This window comes from Notolepis coatsorum, assembly GCF_963971535.1.
Source record: "Notolepis coatsorum genome assembly, chromosome: 1".
Taxonomy (NCBI): Eukaryota; Metazoa; Chordata; class Actinopteri; order Aulopiformes; family Paralepididae; genus Notolepis; species Notolepis coatsorum.
In genome coordinates, this window is record NC_140165.1 from 100,904,092 (window position 1) to 100,926,419 (window position 22,328).

General features: G+C 43.9%; 1 protein-coding gene across 1 annotated transcript; it reads left to right on the forward strand.

Annotated features, from left to right (window-relative positions):
* Positions 1–39: 39 nt before the first annotated feature.
* Positions 40–21,080, forward strand: LOC311244736 (protein C-ets-1-like; the record flags this gene model as incomplete). The annotated part of the gene is made up of 7 exons (XM_084334413.1): positions 40–157; positions 2,237–2,440; positions 8,561–8,632; positions 10,502–10,693; positions 11,627–11,851; positions 12,095–12,213; positions 20,865–21,080. The coding sequence occupies 7 exons, from the start codon at positions 40–42 to the stop codon at positions 21,078–21,080; spliced, it is 1,146 nt and encodes a 381-aa protein (XP_084190539.1).
* Between the last annotated feature and the right edge of the window lie 1,248 nt (positions 21,081–22,328).

Consider the following 22,328-nt stretch of genomic DNA (forward strand, 5'->3'; position numbering starts at 1 on the left):
GAATTGATTCCCAACCCCTTCACTGCCCCCTACCCAGAGATGGATCCCCTGGATGTGCCTCCACTCACCCCCACCAGCAAGGAGGTCCTGAGTCAGGCAGTGAGGGCCACTTTCGCCGGCTTCGCTCAGGAGAGAAGCAGCAGGCATTTCCCCCAAGGTATACCATGCGACTCACCATCCGTACCACCCGATCACATGGATACCGGGGAGTGGGCGAGGCCTAGCAACAGTCTCAGTTTAATGGGGATTTTATCATAGATGTATTTTCAAATAAAAAACAACAACAACAAGTTAAGTTAAAACCATCTAGCTGGCAGTCTTTTAAAATGATGAAAAATGCGACAGAAAATAAAATTCTTGTTGTATTTGAAATGAGAGCCAGCTACATGAAAACAACCAACCTTCACATTTTCTTTTGTTATAAATATGTCCTTCAATATTCAATTGAGACTGCTTCTGGGTCCACTTCCTGACTGTCACTAGTAATGGTCTCTTTACATGTTTATTTTAAATTGTTTAAGATTTTACTTTTTAAGTTGAGTCTTTGGGAACTATTAAGTGGTCATTCATGGCATTATTTTGTCTTTCCTGCTAACAAAGCAGAGACCAACGCCCCTCACTACATTTGAATGGGACTTAATGGGATTTTAGGTGTATAGTGGACTTTCCTATAGCCAGTCAATGTACCTATATTTAAGCTTAATTTGTACGTATGTGTATGCACTACTACATATTAGAACAGCAGGCTTTCCCAACCCAATTCTCAAGTTGGGTGCCTTCATCTAAAAAATAAAAATAAGAAGAAAATATGTATATTTAATTGGAAGCTATGCTGGTTGCCATGGGTTACCCAGTTATCATTGACCAGTTCACAAGAACAGCTTGATTTTCTGCCTCCCTGAGGAAGGAAACGTTGTTTATGCATTTGATTTGATTTGTGATTCTGTGAACTCACAATTTTCTCTTATGTATTTCAAATGTTGGGGGGAGCATATGCATTTCTTTTACCTGAAATGTGGGGTCACTTTCCTCCAAAACAGAATGGTTGGGACCTCCTGTCACAGAGTAGGGATGTGAATCACCAGGGAAATCATGATTCCATTCCAATACGATTAGCTACAATTGGGTTATTCAACAATTCATAATGCATCGCAGTCTTTGATTCAGTTCCATTCAATACATTAAAAAAAATTATTTTTACACCAGTTCACTGCATAATTCCTCCAAGTATGGTTATTGAAGTTTTAAGTTTCACATTTATTTTAGTCACATCCATATCCTTCTTACAGAATAGAGGAGTGAGATTCTTGGCTCCTCTGCCTGGCAGCAGTATCAACACAAGTAGTACAGAGAAGCAACAAAAACACTGTACGATTTACAAAAGTCACATAACAATAACAAAAAAATTATAATCTCATCTATTTACTGTACAAGTGAAGTGTGTGAAAAGCTGTGCAAAATCAGTATTCAGTAGTGTGTGCAAGTCAGTATTCAGTAGTGTGTGCAAGTCAGTATTGTGTGTAAATCAATAAAATAGCACTGGTCACAGACCAGTTAGTAGCTGCTAGCTGGCCGTTATATTTGTCCATGAGTCTAACTGCATACAAATTTGCCAGATGTCAACAGCTGAAGCACAACCACTGATGACATGTTCTGGACTGTCCCCATGACCCTCATGACTGATGTTCTAGGCTGTTCTCATGAATCTCTGTAGTTCTTTGCAGTTGAGGGCGCTGCAGTTTCCATACCAGGTGGTGATGCATCCAGTCAGGATGCTCTCGCTTGTGCCTCTGTAGAAGCCCCGTAGGATCTGGGGGCCCAAACTGGACTAAGGAAAATAGATTATATAGGAGAGTCTGGGAGTGTCGCATATACTGTATGGATTTTATGGTGGTTTTTGTTCTGGATCTATTGTGATGTTTCTTCTTGACTTGTACAAGAAGACTTGTACAGCCAATGGGGGAAATTCCATATGATCTCGGGCTGTACGAATACATTTGATTTGATTTATTACATTTTGTGCATCAATGCATCAAGAAAGGTAGAATCACGATTAATACAAGAAGCGATTATTTCCCCCACCCTTATTTTAGAGAATCTCACATCATGATAAAATAATAGAGGCACAATTATGTGTGCAGCCATGTGCATATCTATTGGATACGTTTAGCAATATCCACCTAATGAAAGACTTGGATGTTTTGCTCTAACATTTCCATATTGTTCTCTGGTCTAGATCCTAACTTGTGGTCAGAATGGGAGGTGAGTCACTGGCTGGACTGGTGCCAGGCTGAGTTCGGCCTCCAGTGCCTGGGCCCAGATTTGAGGGGCCTGGCAGGGAGCGAGCTGTGCTCCCTGGACAGAGACACCTTCCTGGGCCTGACGTCCGACTGCACCGCGGGGGAGATCCTGTGGGAGCACCTGGAGACCATGCGAAGAGGTGCTGTTTGAGGCTGCGGTTACACTAGGGCCAGTTTCGTTTTCAGTTTTCAGTTTCAGTTTCGTTTTTCAGAACGCTACGTAATGGCAGGCAAGTTAGACATCGTTTTGCCTCCTGAGCACAGTGATGTATATACATGTAGTACAATGCCAAAGCAGTAGGTGGCGATGTAGTTCAAACATGAAGGCCATTTTCAACCAATCAGAAAGGTTGAACGTGCCACTACACTTCCTGTGCTAAAAAACAACAATCCACCATCTTTAAATACCTCACGTGAGCCATTTAGCCAACGTAGCATTTATTTTTCAGCAAAGAAAGTGCAATAAACTAAACGGATACATTCACTGTGTGTTCTGCCTCTCATTTGTTGATGAAACAAAACCAACATCAACACAATTTATAGTTTAGTCTCACAAAAAGATCTCCGATGTTGTTAGCTACATGCTAATGTGAATGGCATTCTCCATGTATATAGTTAGCATCGAGGCTATTAACCCATTACCCGCCAAAATCGCTGTTCAGTGTTATTGCCCACCATGCGTTGAATGAATGAAAACTTTATTTAACAGATTGCAGAATGGGTACAATACAGTACGGCTCAATACATACAATTGTTAAGGGGATGCAGACCTGAGAAAGACGTTTGTCTTGTTTCCATCAGGGTCCCCCATTTTCAATTCATATAGACATTTATGACATACATAACATACATGACATTTATGGCATAGGGACATATAGGTATTTAGTACTGATACATTTGTGACATAGGCGGTATTCAAATATACAGTACTGTTACCCCTAGATCCTGACAGAGTATATACATATGATGGGGAGGGGACTGTACATTAGGAGGGGGTGGGTGGGTGGGAGGGGAATATACATACGGCGGGGAGGGAATATATACATGCGGTGGGGAGGAGACTGTCTATTAGGAGGTGGTGGGGGTTTTGGGCATTTACGGTGGCCAGTTTCGAATTGCAGCCTCCCGTAGGTGCTCTTTAAGGGCGGTTTTGAATGTGGGCAGGGATTCACATTCCTTTACAGCTTTGGGTAGGGCGTTCCACATTGTTGTGGCATAATTGCGAAACGTGTTTAGTCCCTTGTTTGAGCCGAATCTGGGTTTAACATGATTTGTTGAGCTTCCTCTGGTGTAGTGGTTGTGGTATTCACTGACCTTTGGGAAGTATTTTGACATGTACATGGGCACCCCGGTCGTATAGTGTATCTTGTAGACCAGGCCCATTGCAAGTTGCTGTACTCTGTCGTCTACTCTAAGCCATCCTAGGTTGGCAAAGTGGGCAGGGGTGAGGTGGGTTCTGGGGTTCAGGTCAAGTAGTAGTCTGACCAGTTTGTTTTGTGATGTTTGTAATTTTGTTTTAAGCGCCTTTGAGGTGCTTTGGTACCATGAGGTGCACGCATAGTCATAGTACCCTTGAATGAGTGCTCCTGCCAGAGTCCTCAGGGTATTCTTGTTTACCAGAGAGGAGATCCGGTACAAGAATCTAGTTCGTTGGTTGACTTTTTTTATTACATTGGATGCCATTTTGTCACAGGAAAGATTTGCCTCTAGGATGGAACCCAGGTAGGTAATTTCGTCTTTCCTTGTGACAATATTGTCACCCACTGTAACTGAGAAGCCGTCGGTCTTGCTGAGTTTGTTATTTGAACCGAAGAGAATGGACTCTGTTTTGCCCATGTGTAATGATAGTTTGTTATCAGCGAGCCATATGCAGATTTTGCCTAGTTCCGTGCTGAGGGTTTTTTCAACCTGCAATTTGTTCTTGTCAGAGACCAGCAGGGCTGAGTCGTCCGCAAACAGGAACAAGTTGCAGTCACAGGCTGACGACATGTCATTTGCATAAATTAGGAAGAGTAGCGGTCCTAGTATGCTTCCTTGTGGAACACCACAGCTCACTGTGAGGGGGGGGGGGATAGAGTACCGTTTACCTCTACCATCTGTTCTCTCCCCTCCAGGTAGGATTGCATCCAGCTCACTGATAGGCTATCAAAACCAATTGCTTTTAGCTTGTCCATTAGAATGGAGTGATTGACAGTGTCGAAGGCCTTTTGTAGGTCCAGCATGACCATGCCGCAGTATTTGCCAGCGTCCACCTCTTGTTTGATGTGGTCGTTCAAATAGAGGAGGCATGTGTCAGTGGAGTGGGACGTTCTGAAGCCAGATTGGAATTCGTAGATTAGGTTTTTTTCCGCCAGGTACTTTTCGACCTGTTCGTAGACTATTTTCTCCATGACTTTCGAGATGGAGGTAAGAATAGAAACAGGGCGGTAGTTGCCTGGGTCTAATTTGCTGCCCTTTTTGTGTAGAGGGGTCACTCTCGCAATTTTGAAGTCCTTGGGGACGTGCCCCTGTTTTATAGAGAGGTTTATTATGTGTGTGATGACTGGGGTGATGGCGGCTGCTGCGTCTCTGAGGAATTTGGAGGGGATGTTGTCATGGCCAGTGGCCTTGTTAGGTTGGAGGGCGCTCAATTTTTTGAGTACCTCATCGGTTGTTACCATTTCAAGTTTGAAGTCGTCTTTGTGGACCCCTAGGTTTTTGTAGTATGCTACTATGTGTTCTACCCCATAATGCCCTGAGTGGGAGGGTAGTTTGTTTACCAGTGTTGTGGCTATGTTTGTGAAGAAGATGTTTAAGTAATTGGCTACATCCAGCTTGTCTGTGATGAGCGTGTTGTCCGTCTTTATGTTTATGTTTGAGAATCTGGTTTTAAGTTTTTTACTGCAGCCTAGTTGATTATTGAGTAATTTCCAAAGTTCGCGGGGTTTGTTTTTGTTTTCCTCAGTTTTGTCGTTGATGAAATTTCTTTTTGCGGTTCTGATCATGGTGTTTACGTCATTTCTTAGTCTGTTTCTTTGGATTTTTAGTTCAACCACGTGGGCTTGGAGTTCACTGTTTGAGCTTTTGGAAAGCTTTGTCTGACTTTTATGAAGTTCAGAGCATTTTTTGTCTCTGGTTTTCATAGCGGCCAGTATTTCAGTGTGCATCCATGCCTCAGCGCGATTTTTAACCCTGGTGGTTCTTATCGGTGCCATGTTGTTGAGTATTGCTGTGAATTTGGTTTTGAATCCAAGCCATGTTTCTTCAACCTGTGTACCACTGAGCTCATCTGACCAGTCCAAGCTCCCCAGTTCTAGGTTAAAGGCCTCTCTAGAGTAAGCGATATTGTCTGCCAATATCGCTGTACAGCGTGTTTCAAGGTCATATTTCATATTTTCGTCATGGAATTCATATTTCACCCACGGAGCCTTGTCATATGCTGCGGGAGCCATCACAACTCTGCAACGCTTCAATACCGCCACCTGGTGGCCGATCGGCGAGTTGCCAAACCGGAAATGCCCGTTTCAGCTCAGTCCGTCCCCTAATTCCGTCCGGCCACTTGTTTATCGTCCCGGGACTCAATCCACACACCGTGGACATGGATCGTTGCCATAACTCAATAAACAACATGATTTTGGCGTATATTAGTATTATACAAACCGGAACTGGATCGCCTCGATCCCCACCACATAACTGGGATCGGTTTGTTCCACTCTCATCGCCCAACGGTACGAGGAGACGGACGTGAGTTTCAGTGTTTTTCTTTATCATTTTCGATACAAACTGCTCTGATCAATATATCACCCATACTACATAAATCATTTAACGTCGGTCACGGAATTGTAAACGACCCCCCCCCCCCTCCTCCGTTCACCCGCAGATGATCAGTCATAACGTTTAGGACCATGTACAGTTAACATTTTTAATATAGCATGGATCGGTATCAAACTGCATTTGATAATCTAATGCATTTATGCCTATATCTCACGTTCTATGAAATACTGCAGAAAACGATAAAAACATATTTATACTCTAGACGGTATTTTCATATGAATGTGTGAATGAAAAAGTAAAACGTTCCTACATCCTGAACGATAGATAATTGATGTTGAATGGGCCATAGTAATGTCAATTTAGCAATACAATTTAAAAAGTTATAGCCCTGCAAAGAAGGTGAACATCTCCATAGACAAATAGCTCTGGCAGAGAATGGTTTAGGATGATCAAAGTGGTGGCAGAGAATGGGTTAACGCTAGTAGAAATGGATGAAAACTTTTATTTAACAGATTGCAGAATGGGTACAATACAATACGGTTCAATACAAACAATTAAGGGAATGCAGACTGTTGTAGTTTGGAGTACTGGGTTCCTTATAACAATAACTTGACAACACGTTGGTAGCCGCAGCTACTTGGGACAGCTCTGCTGTAAACACTGGAAATAAGCGTGCGGGTCTCTACTGCGCATGCGGGCATTGGGCAGAACGGCTCCGTATCCGGCTTGCGCAAATTACATGGCACCATTGTCGGCGAGTTTCGGGGAGTTTCCAAAACGAAAACACCTTTTGAGCGTTGCCACTAGGAAAATGCGTTTTCCTGCCAAAACTGTTTCTTTTTAACTTGGACATGCAAACGTAATCATTTGAAAATAGAACGTTGCTGTTTTAACCCAGTGTAACCATGGCCTGAGATATGTACTATAACATAGTCAAGGAGTATATATAGTATATAAATGTATAAATATAGTCAAGGAGTATATAGTATACTGTATATAGTATATAAATGTATAAGCATAGTCAAGGAGTATATATAGTATATAAATGTATAAGCATAGTCAAGGAGTATATATAGTATATAAATGTATAAGCATAGTCAAGGAGTATATATAGTATATAAATGTATAGTCAAGGAGTATATAGTATACTGTATATAGTATATAAATGTATAAGCATAGTCAAGGAGTATATATAGTATATAAATATAGTCAAGGAGTATATAGTATACTGTATATAGTATATAAATGTATAAGCATAGTCAAGGAGTATATATAGTATATAAATGTATAAGCATAGTCAAGGAGTATATAGTATACTGTATATAGTATATAAATGTATAAGCATAGTCAAGGAGTATATATAGTATATAAATGTATAAACATAGTCAAGGAGTATATAAATAGTATATAAATGTATAAACATAGTCAAGGAGTATATAAATAGTATATATAGTATATAAATGTATAAACATAGTCAAGGAGTATATAAATAGTATATAAATGTATAAACAGTCAAGGAGTATATAAATAGTATATAAATGTATAAACATAGTCAAGGAGTATATAAATGTAGTATATAAATGTATAAACATAGTCAAGGAGTATATAAATAGTATATATAGCATATAAATGTATAAACATAGTCAAGGAGTATATAAATAGTATATATAGTATATATATGTATAAACATAGTTTCAAGTTTCTTTAACATAGCCTTAGCTGGAGTAAATACGACAAATTCAAGTCATCCTTTACTAATGCATGATGCATCTGTTTGGGGGACTGGCTGTTCCGGGGGGGTTCACATGCCTTCGAGCAACAATGTACTTATTGTACTTATTTTATGCCTATTCTTATGTCTGCACGTTCTACGTTGCAATACATTTATTGTCTTTTTATACCTATTCTTATGTCTGCACTTGCATTGCTTTTATTCTGCTCATTTTATGCCCATGTTCATTTTATGCTATTTGCTGTGAAGCACAATCCATGTATGAAAGGTGCTATATAAATACAGTTATTATTATGATTATTGTGATTATGATTATCATTATTATTATTAGCATCATTATTATCATTATGTTTATGGTTATTATTATTGTTATTATTATGAGTATGATTATGATGATTATGATTATTGTGATTATTATAATGATGATTATTATGATTATTATTATGATTATTAAGATTATTATTATCTGAGAAGATGTTAAACCAGCTGTTGAATCTTTATCCAAATGTCCTTGTGTCTCCTTGTCTCGTGTCTCCTTGTCCTCGTGTCTCCTTGTCTCGTGTCTCCTTGTCCTCGTGTCTCCTTGTCCTTGTGTCTCCTTGTCTCGTGTCTCCTTGTCCTCGTGTCTCCTTGTCTCGTGTCTCCTTGTCCTCGTGTCTCCTTGTCCTTGTGTCTCCTTGTCTCGTGTCTCCTTGTCCTCGTGTCTCCTTGTCCTTGTGTCTCCTTGTCTCGTGTCTCCTCTGTCCTCGTGTCTCCTCTGTCCTCGTGTCTCCAGAGTGTGAGCACGACCACAGCTTGCTTTCTCTCGGCACCATGCCCTCCCACTGCCAGGCTCAGATTCACAAAGGTAACGTACAGGCAGTGGTGGAAGAAGTATACAGTTCCTTTACTTAAGTAAAAGTAGAAATACCCAGATAAATGAGTACAATGGTAAAAGTAAAAGTCCTCCATTAAAATTCTACTTAAGTAAAAGTAGAGAAGTATTTGCTATTGAATGTACCTCAGTATCTAAAGTAAAAGTATGCATTATACATAACGTTTGTGTATTCCAGTGCTTGGGGGCATTTGATCCTCAATCCATTGTTAAAGTGGTATGTGGTCCAGTTATGCTGCTCTGATTAAAGGTTATGTTGGTATGTGGTCCAGTTATGCTGCTCTGATTAATGGTTATGTTAAAGTGGTATGTGGTCCAGTTATGCTGCTCTGATTAAAGGTTATGTTGGTATGTGGTCCAGTTATGCTGCTCTGATTAATGGTTATGTTAAAGTGGTATGTGGTCCAGTTATGCTGCTCTGATTAAAGGTTATGTTAAAGTGGTATGTGGTCCATTTATGCTGCTCTGATTAAAGGTTATATAAGTGGTATGTCAGGGTGTAGCTCCAGATTCTGGGCCCCATGAAAGAATGTATTTGTGGGCCCCCAGTGAATGCGAGCGTGCGTAAGCGCGCGAGCGCAATTTTTTTTGGCCATTTTTTTATTGATGAAAACGCATAATATGGTTTTTACCTATACATTCGGATCAGCAGTTCAGCACCTGCACTGTTGGTGGGTGAGCCTAGTAAAGGATTTCTCATTGCGTTCATCTTCAATGAATGGACCAATGCAATAGTCTACCAAAGCCCCCCCCCCCCTCTCTCTATATATCTCACACACACACACACACACACTTCAGAAACAAACATAGTATCAATGAGAGCATCAATAATACACCTGAGTGATGTCTAGTTAAAAAAAAAAAAAAAATGTGGGCCCCCCAGTGCTGGGCCCTTGGAATCATCCTAAGCTACCCCCCCCAGTTACGCCCCTGGGTATGTGGTCCAGTTATGCTGCTCTGATGACCTCTTCGGGATCATCCCTATGTTCCCCGGGTCCTATGTTCCCCGGGTTCTATGTTCCCCGCTTTGATTGATGAATAGATTGAACATTTTATAAATTTGTATTATTTTATTAATTATTAATGTCCGCCTTGTTTCGAACGGTTAAGCTTAGGCCCTCGTTCGAACTGGTTAAGGTTAGAGTTTGGAATCAGGGCTGGTGGTCTAAAATTTTCAATCTATCAATCAATCAAAGCGGGGAACATAGAACCCGGGGAACATAGGACCCGGGGAACATAGACATGCTCCCACCTCTTCTTGAAATTTACAGGCTTCAAATGTGAAAGTACATAATCTTCATACATTTTTGCCATGTTTTCTATGCAAAATCTTTTTCTTAAAAGTAACTAGTAACTGATGGGTTGATAAAAATATAGTGGAGTAAAAAGTACAATATTTCCTTTGAAATGTAGTGTAGTAAAAGTATTAAATTCCCTAAAATGAAAATACTCACTTAAAGTACAAGTAGGAGTAAAAGTACTTAGTTACTTTCCACCACTGCTAGTTTCAAGTTCAAGTTTCAAGTTTGTTTATTAAATATCACAATAAAATACACATACTTTACGGTGAAATGCTTGGTTCTGTATGAGCCCCTGAGAGTGTGCTTCATAGCCTTCATACAGTAAAAAAGTAAGTAAGAAAGTAAGTAAAGAAAAAAGTAAGTAAAGAGGAATATACATATAGACAATATACAGTACAATATACAATCTAAATAGGGGTACAATGCAGAAAATGAGGTACAAAACTTTGAGGTAAGGTGCAATTGCAAATGAGGTATGAATGTAGTGCAAATCAATGTAGTGTGAAAATGCTAACGCTTGAGTGTGTCCTTCACCCACCAGAGAGCTACCTGGACTACGTGGAGCAGCAGCCAGACAAGCAGAGCTACCAGCACCTGTTCTCCTACCATCACTCAGAGAGCGCTGAGTTCCTCAGCCTGGAGCCCGTGGCCGTGCGGCATCAGGACTACTACCTGGTCAAACAGGAGGGGCCCCAGAGAAACATGTCTCTACAAGAGCCCAGAGGGGGCAGCGGTAAGAGGAGGACTGTGGTCCAAGAACGCTGACCACACACCCTGGTGCTGCTGTGGTTAGAGCCCAGAGGGGGCAGCGGTAAGAGGAGGACTGTGGTCCAAGAACGCTGACCACACACCCTGGTGCTGCTGTGGTTAGAGCCCAGAGGGGGCACCGGTAAGAGGAGGACTGTGGTCCAAGAACGCTGACCACACACCCTGGTGCTGCTGTGGTTAGAGCCCAGAGAACTGAACGTTCTAACGATGACATCACAATGGATAACGGTTGTTGAAATCTTCTAGATTTCCAAGCTAGAATTGTGACGTCTTGACTGGTGGATTAAAGTACCAGATGATCATTTTCTGTCAAATAAAACTACCAATATAGCCAGTTCCCCCAATGCTGTTCAATCATGATTTTCACTTTGATGTGAGCAATCTTTATTTATTTATTTTTAAAATAAGATTAGTTGTGGGCGCCCCAGTGGTGCACCACGGAAATGTGCTTGCATTGTAATTGCAACGTCCTGGGTTTGAATCTGGCCCAGGGACATGTGTTGCAGGTTCTCCCCATCTCCCTTTCTCTCCCAATTTCCATCTGTCCTGTCAATAAAAGCACTTAAAAATGCCAATTTTTTTTATTTTCTTTATTATTAGTTAGTCACAAGGGTGGGTATAACTAATATCACATGTTGGAACAGAAAACAGAAGTCTTCCTGTGCTGCTTCCCCATATGGCAAAAATAGATTATTAAATAGACCTTTTCAGTAGAATTCCGTTGCCAGGGGAACCGCTTTGGGCCCAAGTTTATTTCCTGTCAGCTATTGTATTAGCAAACTCTGCAACAGGGAATCAACTTGGTTAGAATGTTTCTGTTTCTGAAAAGGTCTAGAATTCTTCCAGAGCACATTTATTCGTGAACACGCCTCAGCCCACTGTTTCTATACTCTTTCAGAGTGCGATTCAGAAGTGGACACTCTCCACTACGAGGACTCCGACATCACTGGCTCGCTGACGTGGACCGGCCCACTCCAGGATTTAGACCCGGGGGTGGAGGAGACCATGTGTGAGGACCCCTTTGCCCTGCCACAGTCACACAGGAGCTTCAAAGAGTTTGTGGGGAATAAGACGGATCTGGGCAGAGCCGTGATACCGGCAGCCATTCTAGCTGGTTACACTGGTGAGCTGTGGAGCCATTGACCATATTCACACAGCGGCCATTTTGCTCAACTGCTTTCCATCCTGAGCATGACATAAGAGCAAAATGGCCACCGTATGAATATTGGCAATGAAGAACTACTTAATCTTTTTTATATACAGTATATATAAAAAAAATTATATATATATATCTGTAGACACGTTAAGAACTAGATCACCTTTTTTGGATAACTTATAGCTAATTCTTGCCTCCGTCTCTCAACAGGAAGTGGCCCCATTCAGCTGTGGCAATTCCTATTGGAGCTCCTGACAGACCGTAGCTGTCAATCATGTATAAGCTGGACAGGAGATGGGTGGGAGTTCAAACTGACAGACCCCGATGAGGTAGGAGAGGTTGTCGACATCCAATCAACTATTCAATGGGCCTCATTAAAAGGAACAAGTTCTTTAACAGTGAGTAGGCTGAGCTAGGGATGGAGGTGGGAGGGCAGTTTCTTGGCTGGGGAGGGACAGGGTGGTGTGGCTTGGGAGGAATGGTGTAGTGAGGTAACGGCTATGCCTGGTGGGTAGTTGATGGGTGTAGTGAGGTAACGGCTATGCCTGGTGGGTAGTTGATGGGTGTAGTGAGGTAACGGCTATGCCTGGTGGGTAGTTGATGGGTGTAGTGAGGTAACGGCTATGCCTGGTGGGTAGTTGATGGGTGTAGTGAGGTAACGGCTATGCCTGGTTGATGGGTGTAATGAGGTAACGGCTATGCCTGGTGCGGGTAGTTGATGGGTGTAGTGAGGTAACGGCTATGCCTGGTTGATGGGTGTAGTGAGGTAACGGCTATGCCTGGTGCGGGTAGTTGACGGGTGTAGATGAGGGAGGGTAAGCTTGTTGTAGGAGGGACTGGAGACATTTTGGACATGTTGTAGGGCAAGCAGACTTGAGGGGGGAGTATTAAAGGGATTTCATGGTTTCCCTGCTTAGTGCAAAACAAGTAATCAACTGCAATCCACAATCATTTCTATATGAATTGAAAATGGGGGACCCTGATGGAAACAAGACAAACGTCTTTCTCAGGTCTGCATCCCCTTAACAATTGTATGTATTGAGCCGTACTGTATTGTACCCATTCTGCAATCTGTTAAATAAAGTTTTCATTCATTCATTCATTCATGCTAAAATGATTCTGCTAATTTGAATTTAGTTGAACTAGCAAGGAACTGCTAACTTGTAGTTAAAGTGATCGTTTTTGACACGGGTGTAAAGTACTTGAGTAATTGTACTTTGTTACAATACTTAAGTACTGTTTTTGGGGATTTGTACTTTACTCGAGTATTATAGGTTTGTATTACTCAATTACATTTCAGAGAAAAAAATACACACTTTTTACTTTTAATTAGTATATTTGTTTCTCTGGCCGAACTAACATTAAGGTTATTAACTTATTAATCCTGGGGCCGCGCTTTATTTAAAAACAGCCAATCAAATCCCCATCAATGGAAAAATAACCCGCCCATACCCATGCTGATTGGTCCTTGTGCAAGACTAGAAAGCGGGGATCTTTGCCAAAGGTTTTACAGTTTTGAGCTACTGCTGAAGTTAACAGGGAACGTTTTGGTCTTGTGAGCAATTCTTTTTATGTGTATTTTTCTATGGCAGTGGTTCCTAAACCTGTCTTCGAGGCACCCCATGTATTTGTTTTGTTAAATTCCACCAACAGCACACTTGACTCAACTTAATCAGGTAAAATAGTTGAAAACCATTTAAAATTCTGCACTACACTTACTGAGAAATGTCCACTGTAAGCTTGTTAACATTTTGTAGCAATGCTAGTGGTGGAAGCGAATGGGGTCAGCCAGAGCCTTCTAAACGATGGCTCTGGGGTCAGCTGGCCAGTATCTGGTTTGCTAAACTGGCAAGCTGAACCCATTTGTTTCCATTAGCATTGCTACAAAATGCTAACAAGTTTTCAGTGGATATTTTCATTAACCACTAACCAGTGCCTATTTAAAAATGATTTTCAACTATTTGACAAGAACCTTAGGATGTGCAATGTCGAACCCACGTATATAAATAAAAGAAGAACTAAACCCTTAATTTTTTCCAAGGCTGTAGTTTGGCCAACTTTACAACTGGATGCTGTGATGTGAATGCCGTCCATGTTAGTTTACCTTGACATGTTTTTTTCAAATTCGATGGAGAAGTGCATTAAATCATTTAAATGCAAAAAAAAGTGTCCTCTGTTCTTTAATTTCAGCATTGTCTATCGCAGAACACATTCCATTGTGGGCTGAGTGTATGCTTGGTTTCATTCCAGCCTTGCCTAAACACCAGCTGATGATTTCACTAATTGGCTCACCTCTTCAACTAACTCACCTGGTGCAATGTGTATTTAAAATGAAAACTTGGCCCACGATGGAATGAGTTTGAGACCCCTGGTCTATCCCTTGCAATAAAAAAAGTTTTTACTTTAACTTTTTAGTACTTAAGTACATTTAAAAGTAGAAACTTTTTGACTTTGACTCAAGTGTGTTTTTAGCCAGATACTCTGACTTTTACTTGAGTAAGATTTTGAGACGGTACCCATACTTTCACTTAGGTATAATTTCTGGGTACTTTTTACACCCCTTTTTAGACATGAAGTTGTATGAAATACTTGCCAGTACTGTGGATGCAAAGCTATTAGCTTACTTACAGAGTTCTGTGGTTGGAGTTCTGGCCGGGTTCCAAGACAAGATACACTACACGACCAAGGTGGTACCCATGTACATGTCAAAATACTTCCCAAAGGTCAGTGAATACCACGATCACAACACCAGAGGGAGCTCCACAAATCATGTTAAACCCAGATTCGGCTCAAACAAGGGACTAAACATGTTTCGCAATTATGCCACATCAATGTGGAACGCCCTACCCAAAGCTGTAAAGGAATGTGAATCACTACCCACTTTCAAAAACACTCTCAAAGAACACCTACGGGAGACTGCAATTCGAAACTGGCCCCTGTAAATGTCCTAACCCAACCCCCTCCAATGTACAGTAAATGACCAATAATGGTTGTCAATATTCCAATGTACAGTTTTGCTTGTACAGTTGTAGTGTCCCCCACCCACCCACCCACCCCTCCTACCCCACCCCCCCCCCCCCCCACCCCACCCAACCACCTCCAATGTACAGTCCCCCCCCAACCCCACCCCACCTACCCAACCTCCTCCAATGTACAGTTTCTACGTCAAATGTATATACTCTCTTTTCTGGACTCTTTTTGTATCACAAACAGTACTGTATTTGCAAATCTGGTATGTCATAAATGTATAGATGTAGCAGTACTGTCTATCTGTATGTCGTGTATGTCATATATGTTATGATGAATGGGTACAGTACAGTACAGCTCAATACATACAATTGTTAAGGGGATGCAGACCAGAGAAAGACTTTTGTCTTGTTTACATCAGGGTCCCCCATTTCCAATTCATCATAAATAACCGGAAAGCTTTAGAAACCAAAACAGTTTTAATCCACACCACAACATGCAGGCAAAAAGGTTACCCATTAACAAAACAAAACGTTAGGTTATGACTATAACCAAGTTCTGTTAGTATAGCGACGCTCGGCGTCACTCTCTGCACTGTCCTCGCACACGTGCACACGCACTGAATAAAGACCACAATGTACCTTTAATCCCAATATTTGTCTGACCACACCCCTATCAGCTTACCCATATAAGCAGGGGTGGGGCCACCCACTCGCCTCCTTCCCAAGCTTTCACCACAAGGCGAGATCAAGGGCTGCAGCGGCGTCGGACGCCGAGCGTCGCTATACTAACAGAACTTGGTTATAGTCATAACCTAACGTTCTGTATCGTATTAGCTCTCGCTCGGCGTCACTCTCTGCACAAGGGAGGCCGAGCGAGAGCCATCGGCCGACAAATACACCCCGCTGAAAGCCCCCCACAACCATCAGAACAGGGAGGGCCGAGCCCCCCCGACCCACCCTAATGGAGGGCACCCCCCCTATTGGGGGCTTCACGGGAGGGCGACGGACCCGACCGTGCAAAGAGGCACTCAAGCAACTCAACGCACAGGGTGAGCAGACCGTGGCTTGACCCCACGACTACACACACGCACAACCCGCATGCCACCCGGGAACGAACGGAGGAAACAACCTCGTTACTGCCCCCAGAATCACAGGGTCAAGGGCAACCCAACCCCGTGGCAAGGTCGTAGCAGCGGAGCGCGAAGGAAGACCCAGACCCACCAAAGGGACTGGACCCCCTGGAACGGGGGCCTGGAGAAGTCCATGATGCCAGCATCAAGACCCCACCAGGTGGGCACTTAGTGACCCCGCCCCCCACATCGCCAGCGTATTCGGACAAAGGCCCCTCAGCCGAGCGGGCCCTGTCCCCCCAATAGTACACCGCCTGGCACACTGACCCTGCAGAACAGGCAGTCAGCATGGCCGTAAGCACACAAAAAAGGTTAACCAACGGAAGCAGGCAGCGCACCGGGGAAAAACCAGGCAACAGGCTGTTAACCCTAGCCTGGAGACTGCAGACGAGACAGGCGCCAGAGGGGACAGCTGAACACAGCTGCCCCGGCGGAAGGGGCGTATGCTGGCGTTGTTGCATGACCAAGCCTCCATTTAAAAAACTCCCACCCAGAGGGGTTGAGGCAGAGAAGGCTGACACGATTGGCAGACGTCATGAACGTGCAGGGGCACCCTCAACCGGTGAACCCGGGAGTTGACACTGCTCCAACACACCAGGGAATCAACCACCTTGGTGTTACCCAATGCGGCGGTTGTTCCTATAACCCCTCAAGAAAAAACTCCAAAACACACCTGCGAGTATACACCGGCTATACCGCAGTACAAGTGTTTCAGTTTTCAAAAAGGGTTAACCCAGGCCTACGGGTCGACGAAACATTACTTCGGACTGGGCCTGGCGATACGGGAAGCACAGGGTCACCAGAGGAGGTCAAAGACCACCCCAACAGGCCCCTCTTCGCCATGCGTGAGAGAAGAGCGAAAAAGAATGGAGAACCAGCCCCAAGCACACCGTACTAGGTATTCCCAGGCGGTCTCCCAACCAAGTACTAACCAGGACCAACCTGTGTAGCGGCCGAGATCCGACGAGATCGAGCGTGTACAGGTTGGCATGGCCGTAAGCCATTACGACAGTGCTGAGTAAAAAATGTACCCAACCAGGGTCTCCATAGCGCTTAACCCTGTGACACCCGGACCGACCTGGCATTTTTCCCCCTGAAAAAAGCCCAAGTCCCTCAGGGCACCAGAACAGCAGATCTGCATCCCCGGCGGACAACGGGTTCAGCTGATCCGGACCAGCGTGACCAGAACCAGTCCCGTGCCCTAACCATGCCGACATGCCTACTCCAGGAGAAAGGGCAGATATGCGTGTTGATCTTAACATGAAAAGAAGGCGCCACCCAGACGTTCGGGCGAACCGCGCCCGGTGGCCCACCCCCAGGGCGTGAGACCCCTCTACATATGTTCAGATCCATTCCGTCATCATCCCCCAGACATGAACGAGAATCCGTCGATAATCAACCCAGGTCGTGGGATGTGGTCGTCGGAAGAGGAAAAACCTCCATCCCAGTTGCTTTATAAAAACGCAGTTTTAACCTCAAGCAACCAAGGCGTGCCAGTCAGTCGCCTGTTTACAGCGAGCTAGCACTATACGTGCGTCGGGACACACCCACATCAATGAACAGGCTATTTAGACCTGTCATTGAATCCCCAAGGCGCCCAGGGGAACGACAAGAGGGGTGTGACACTTCCTAACTCCAACTCTTTTGTAATAGAAAAGAAGGAAGCACCAACAGTATGTATCCCAGTCTACACAGCCGGGGGTAAAATGTTTTCACATTTTTACATCCCACCACCCTCCCATAGGAAGGAGACGGGAATCCCCAGAGAGACTTCCCACGCGAGCTGTACAGATTGAAAAGAATATATTGCACCTTGAGCCATGTAAAAAATTGGTTTTAGGGCTCTCCGGGGAAGAGGCACTGAACCCATACACACTCAATAATCGAATTGAATCGAATACATACACAATAGAATAGGACACCTTCTAGAGGGTCCACTCACCTTGACAATCTGAGGAGGAGGCTCTGTACTCTGAAGGAGGCTCCCTCACATGGAAGGAGGAGTCCGAACTCACAGAAGGCCCGAATAGGCGCTTGGTGAGGAGGAGCCCTGACCACCCCCCGAAAACAGATCCATCACATGGACCTGAACAGCACACGGAAGTCCTACCAACAGAGACGCGCACGGTGACGTACTCTATGGCGGGGGAATTTCTGCGGTGCACACGCCCAATATTCCAGGCCGTGGGACCAGGAAAAGCTATCTGATTTTTACTAAGGAAAAAACACAGAATAGAGAGGGCTCTCTAAGAGCCCCGGTCCAAACTTACACATGTGCTTCTGTGGCCAGTCCAACCCAGTTGTAGGTCACATGACACACACAACCCATCATCACCTACAAAAAATGGCAAAAACACTCTACAGAGGAACGCCGTTTTTCATAATGAGAGAATACATAATTCTCGATTAGTATCGGCCACAGGCCTTGCTAAGCACACACGAAAGCGACCAACAATCTTTTCTTTTAGGAAAATAAAGGTTCTCCAGCAGATTTAGCACAACCTCAGCAATCAAGCTAAGGGTTACATCGTATCCCTACCACACATTGACACAATGTAGTGCAACAACATGTCCACTCTGATAGGAGGATGAAGAAGTCCCCAGGGAACCGGGGGGAAAAACACAATCCTCCTACTTTACCCTTAATACGGCCAGTTAAAACAGGAAAACCTGTTAATATGTGAACACACTGTTTATTGTCATTACAGGCTGAGAAAAGAACCATTCTTTACTCATTTGTCACTAAGCATAGCTTCATAGGTTAGTTAACCCCCTTAGTTGTGAGTACACGGTACATATAAACACACATGATGTTTCTCACACAACAACCAGATCATTTTCACATCTGTAACAACAACCCGATTTGCACGGAGAAGCTAATTACCAGTGACAAGACAATTCACACATAACTCGCGTCGTATCCTAAATGTATTGCAGCAACACACGTTTTTGGAAAACATCGTTATTTACAAAACATTTAGAAGGTAAAGCCAGAAGACGTGTATAAGGTCTGGCCAAACCTTGCCTACCCGGAGCGTAGATCAACGAAGTGCAGTCTCAAGGCCCCGTAGTAAACACAGCCGTCCTGTGTTGCCGACCCGGCCAGCGTCGCCGCTCCAACCCGTCGCAATCCTTGCCGTCCTGGCTCAGGGCAGGGTCGACGAACATCCCCTGTCAAAGATGACGTCGTAGTCAAGAGTGTAAAACATGTTATAATCAAAGCACGTTCAACAGAGTAGCATTAAGCTAACGGCCGCCCTAACCGTCGGACGCTACCGCCCCCGCCCGCGAGACGCCGAGCGAACGGCGCGCGCGACCAGAGAGTAGCTTCGAATCCCCCCCGCCTCTCCCCGTGAGGGAGAGGAGAGTCGGGAACCGCGGCGGCGCGCGAGGTGCCGGAGCCACCCCGCGCTGGACCTAGGCCGATAGCAGCAAGCTAACGTTCCCCAGCCTAACCTAGTAGGCCACCTAGTGATCACAGCAGGCTAGCGCCGCAGCTAACAGCTGACTGGCTAACAGTAGGCCACCACTAGCACGTAAGCTAAGCAGCTATCACCTGAACGTGTACACAAAGATATAACACTCACCCAGACAGGCCGCCGTTCTGAAACCCTCCTCACTTTTTAAGAGAAAAGAAAAACAAGATGTTAACACAGTTTTACAACGTGATTTTACCACACCCGACGGAGCCAGCACAATACCCAACTGGCCTGTGTAGCTGACTTTGAACACAGATCTTCCGCTATCGAACATCTATGCCCATATCTCCTCGTGAGGGAATACTCTCATTTGGATATGAAAGAAGGGGCCTACACGGTGACAGAGAGATATCCACTCGTCCAGAAAACACAGGGATCACCAGTGTTAATGGTCGTGGCCCACTAGTTAAAACTATAATGGGCTTCAGACCAAGGTCTTCTGTCGCCTAAGAGGCTGAACAAAGGACCCTAGCCTGGGGCCGGTTTTCATAAACATTGTCAATTAGCCCCCATAGCACTAACAGACAAGTGGAGCCTGCCAGCAAAACATAACTCACCAAACCCGGAACCCACCGCTTCTTACAACAGCGGCGCGTCCTACAGCCCAGCTGTGTCTTTACCGCAACCAGCACACAGCAAGGACTGCAGTTGGAAAAGCATGTAGCGGCGCGAACTCCCAATACGAAAACCGGTGGAGGATTTTTAGAATGATCATCATCTTCCAGACACTCCAGTACGAAGACAATATCGCCGTATTTTCTCGAAAATAGTGAGAGAGAAAATAAAGATATGATGTCAACGTATCCTTGTTTTCCAACTCTTCTCCTACCATCACATCACTTCAAGTGTGGGGATCTACCGAGGCACTTCCTTGTGGTGAAAGCGAGAAGGAGGCGAGTGGGTGGCCCCACCCCTGCTTATATGGGTAAGCTGATAGGGGTGTGGTCAGACAAATATTGGGATTAAAGGTACATTGTGGTCTTTATTCAGTGCGTGTGCATGTGTGCGAGGACAGTGCAGAGAGTGACGCCGAGCGAGAGCTAATACGATACAGAACCACAGTTTTAAGCAAAAAGCTGATCGGCCACATTACATGCAAACACGCTTTGTTTAAAAAGCCAGTAATACACTGGCTTTTTATCTGGAAACAAAATAGTGCTAGTGATAGCAGAATCTGATATGCTGGAGGACAGTGGTTTTGTTGAGACCTTGTTTGCTTCCTGGGTTCGGTCAGAACCCGGCCAGAACTCTGACAAAAGGGACTCTGTAAGTAAGCCAATTGCTTTGCATCGACTACACTACTGGTCAAGTATGTCATACAACTTAATGTCAGAAATCTGAATTATCCCGTTAAGTTAGTAATTGAGTTACAAACGGCCAACACTGGTGATTGCGACCGCAGGTGGCCCAGCTGTGGGGACGGAGGAAAAACAAGCCGAAGATGAACTACGAGAAGCTGAGCCGCGGCCTGCGCTACTACTACGACAAGAACATCATCCACAAGACGGCCGGCAAGCGATACGTCTACCGCTTCGTGTGCAACCTGCAAGGGTTGCTAGGATACGAACCCAGGGAGCTGCATGCCATGTTGGATATCTCTAGGGACAGTCAGGAGTGACACCGGCAGGGTTAGGTAGGTTCGTTTGTTAATTATACTCTGTTACAGATGACTTGTTACTTGATTTATTAAAGGACGTTTTCTTTTATGGTTTGGAATGAGGCCTGAGGAGACTCAACCATGTGCAATGAATACCTGTCTGGTTTTAGTTCAGCGATTTACAGTCTACGCAGTCTTTACTCCGACAGGCCAGCACTGAGGACCATGTAGAATCAACCGTTAAAGTATGCGCTTATTTGTCGTAATTGTGCCTGGTTGAGTCTACGAAGTCTTCATTCCAAATTATCGAAAACCATAAAGAGTGCACCTTTAAAATGCCAATCTGTAATGTGATCCACTGGATCCCTCAAATCCTTTGAAATGGCGATCTGTAATGTAATCCACTGGGTCACTTAAATCCTTTAAAATGGAAATCTATAATGAAATCCACTGGATCACTCAAATCTAGTATTGTAATTGGATCACTTTCAGTTCCTTTTATATGACCTTTTCCTTCTGCATGGAATAGAATAGTCACCATACACAACCACACCAATGCCGTATCAACATGTGTAGCTACCGGTGATTTACAGGGATGCCTGGTATGTATGTTATAATTAAATTTTCCTCTCATTTTCGAGTAATCAATTCTTCATTTCTTTCTTTCAAAAGTATCCGTTTATCGGGTTATCTGGTGTTTTGTACAGAGACTAATGGACGATGGTTTCACCGTTTCTTGTAACCACATGTCTGTAATCTGGTTACATGCAACAGGTAGCCTGTGACTTCCTGGTCTGAACCTCGGCAGACTATGATGCAAAATAGTAAACAGAGGAACCGGTTTGGAATTGACTGCATAGGACAGTCATTACTTTATGGGTATACAGGTAATAGGCAAAGCCCTTTGTATAATGTACAGTATAGTGTGTGTGTGTGTGTGTGTGTGTGTGTGTGTGTGTGTGTGTGTGTGTGTGTGTGTGTGTGTGTGTGCGTGTGTGTGTGTGTGTGTGTGTGTGTGTGTGTGTGTGTACATACTGGGAGGGGGGGGGGTGTCTACTAACATTAGCTGTGAACCCTGATGTGTATGGTTTTAAATAAACAGTTTTGTGACAAAATTACACTAAACAGAATGGGCTCATTTTACAAGAAAAGTGTATGTGAGGTGTATCTTTCATGAGACACACTGGAAAGTGCATGCAGGTGGGAGTTTGAAAGTTGTAAAGGTGCTATAGATACAATTTGTATGTAGAGTAATCATAAAAAATTTAA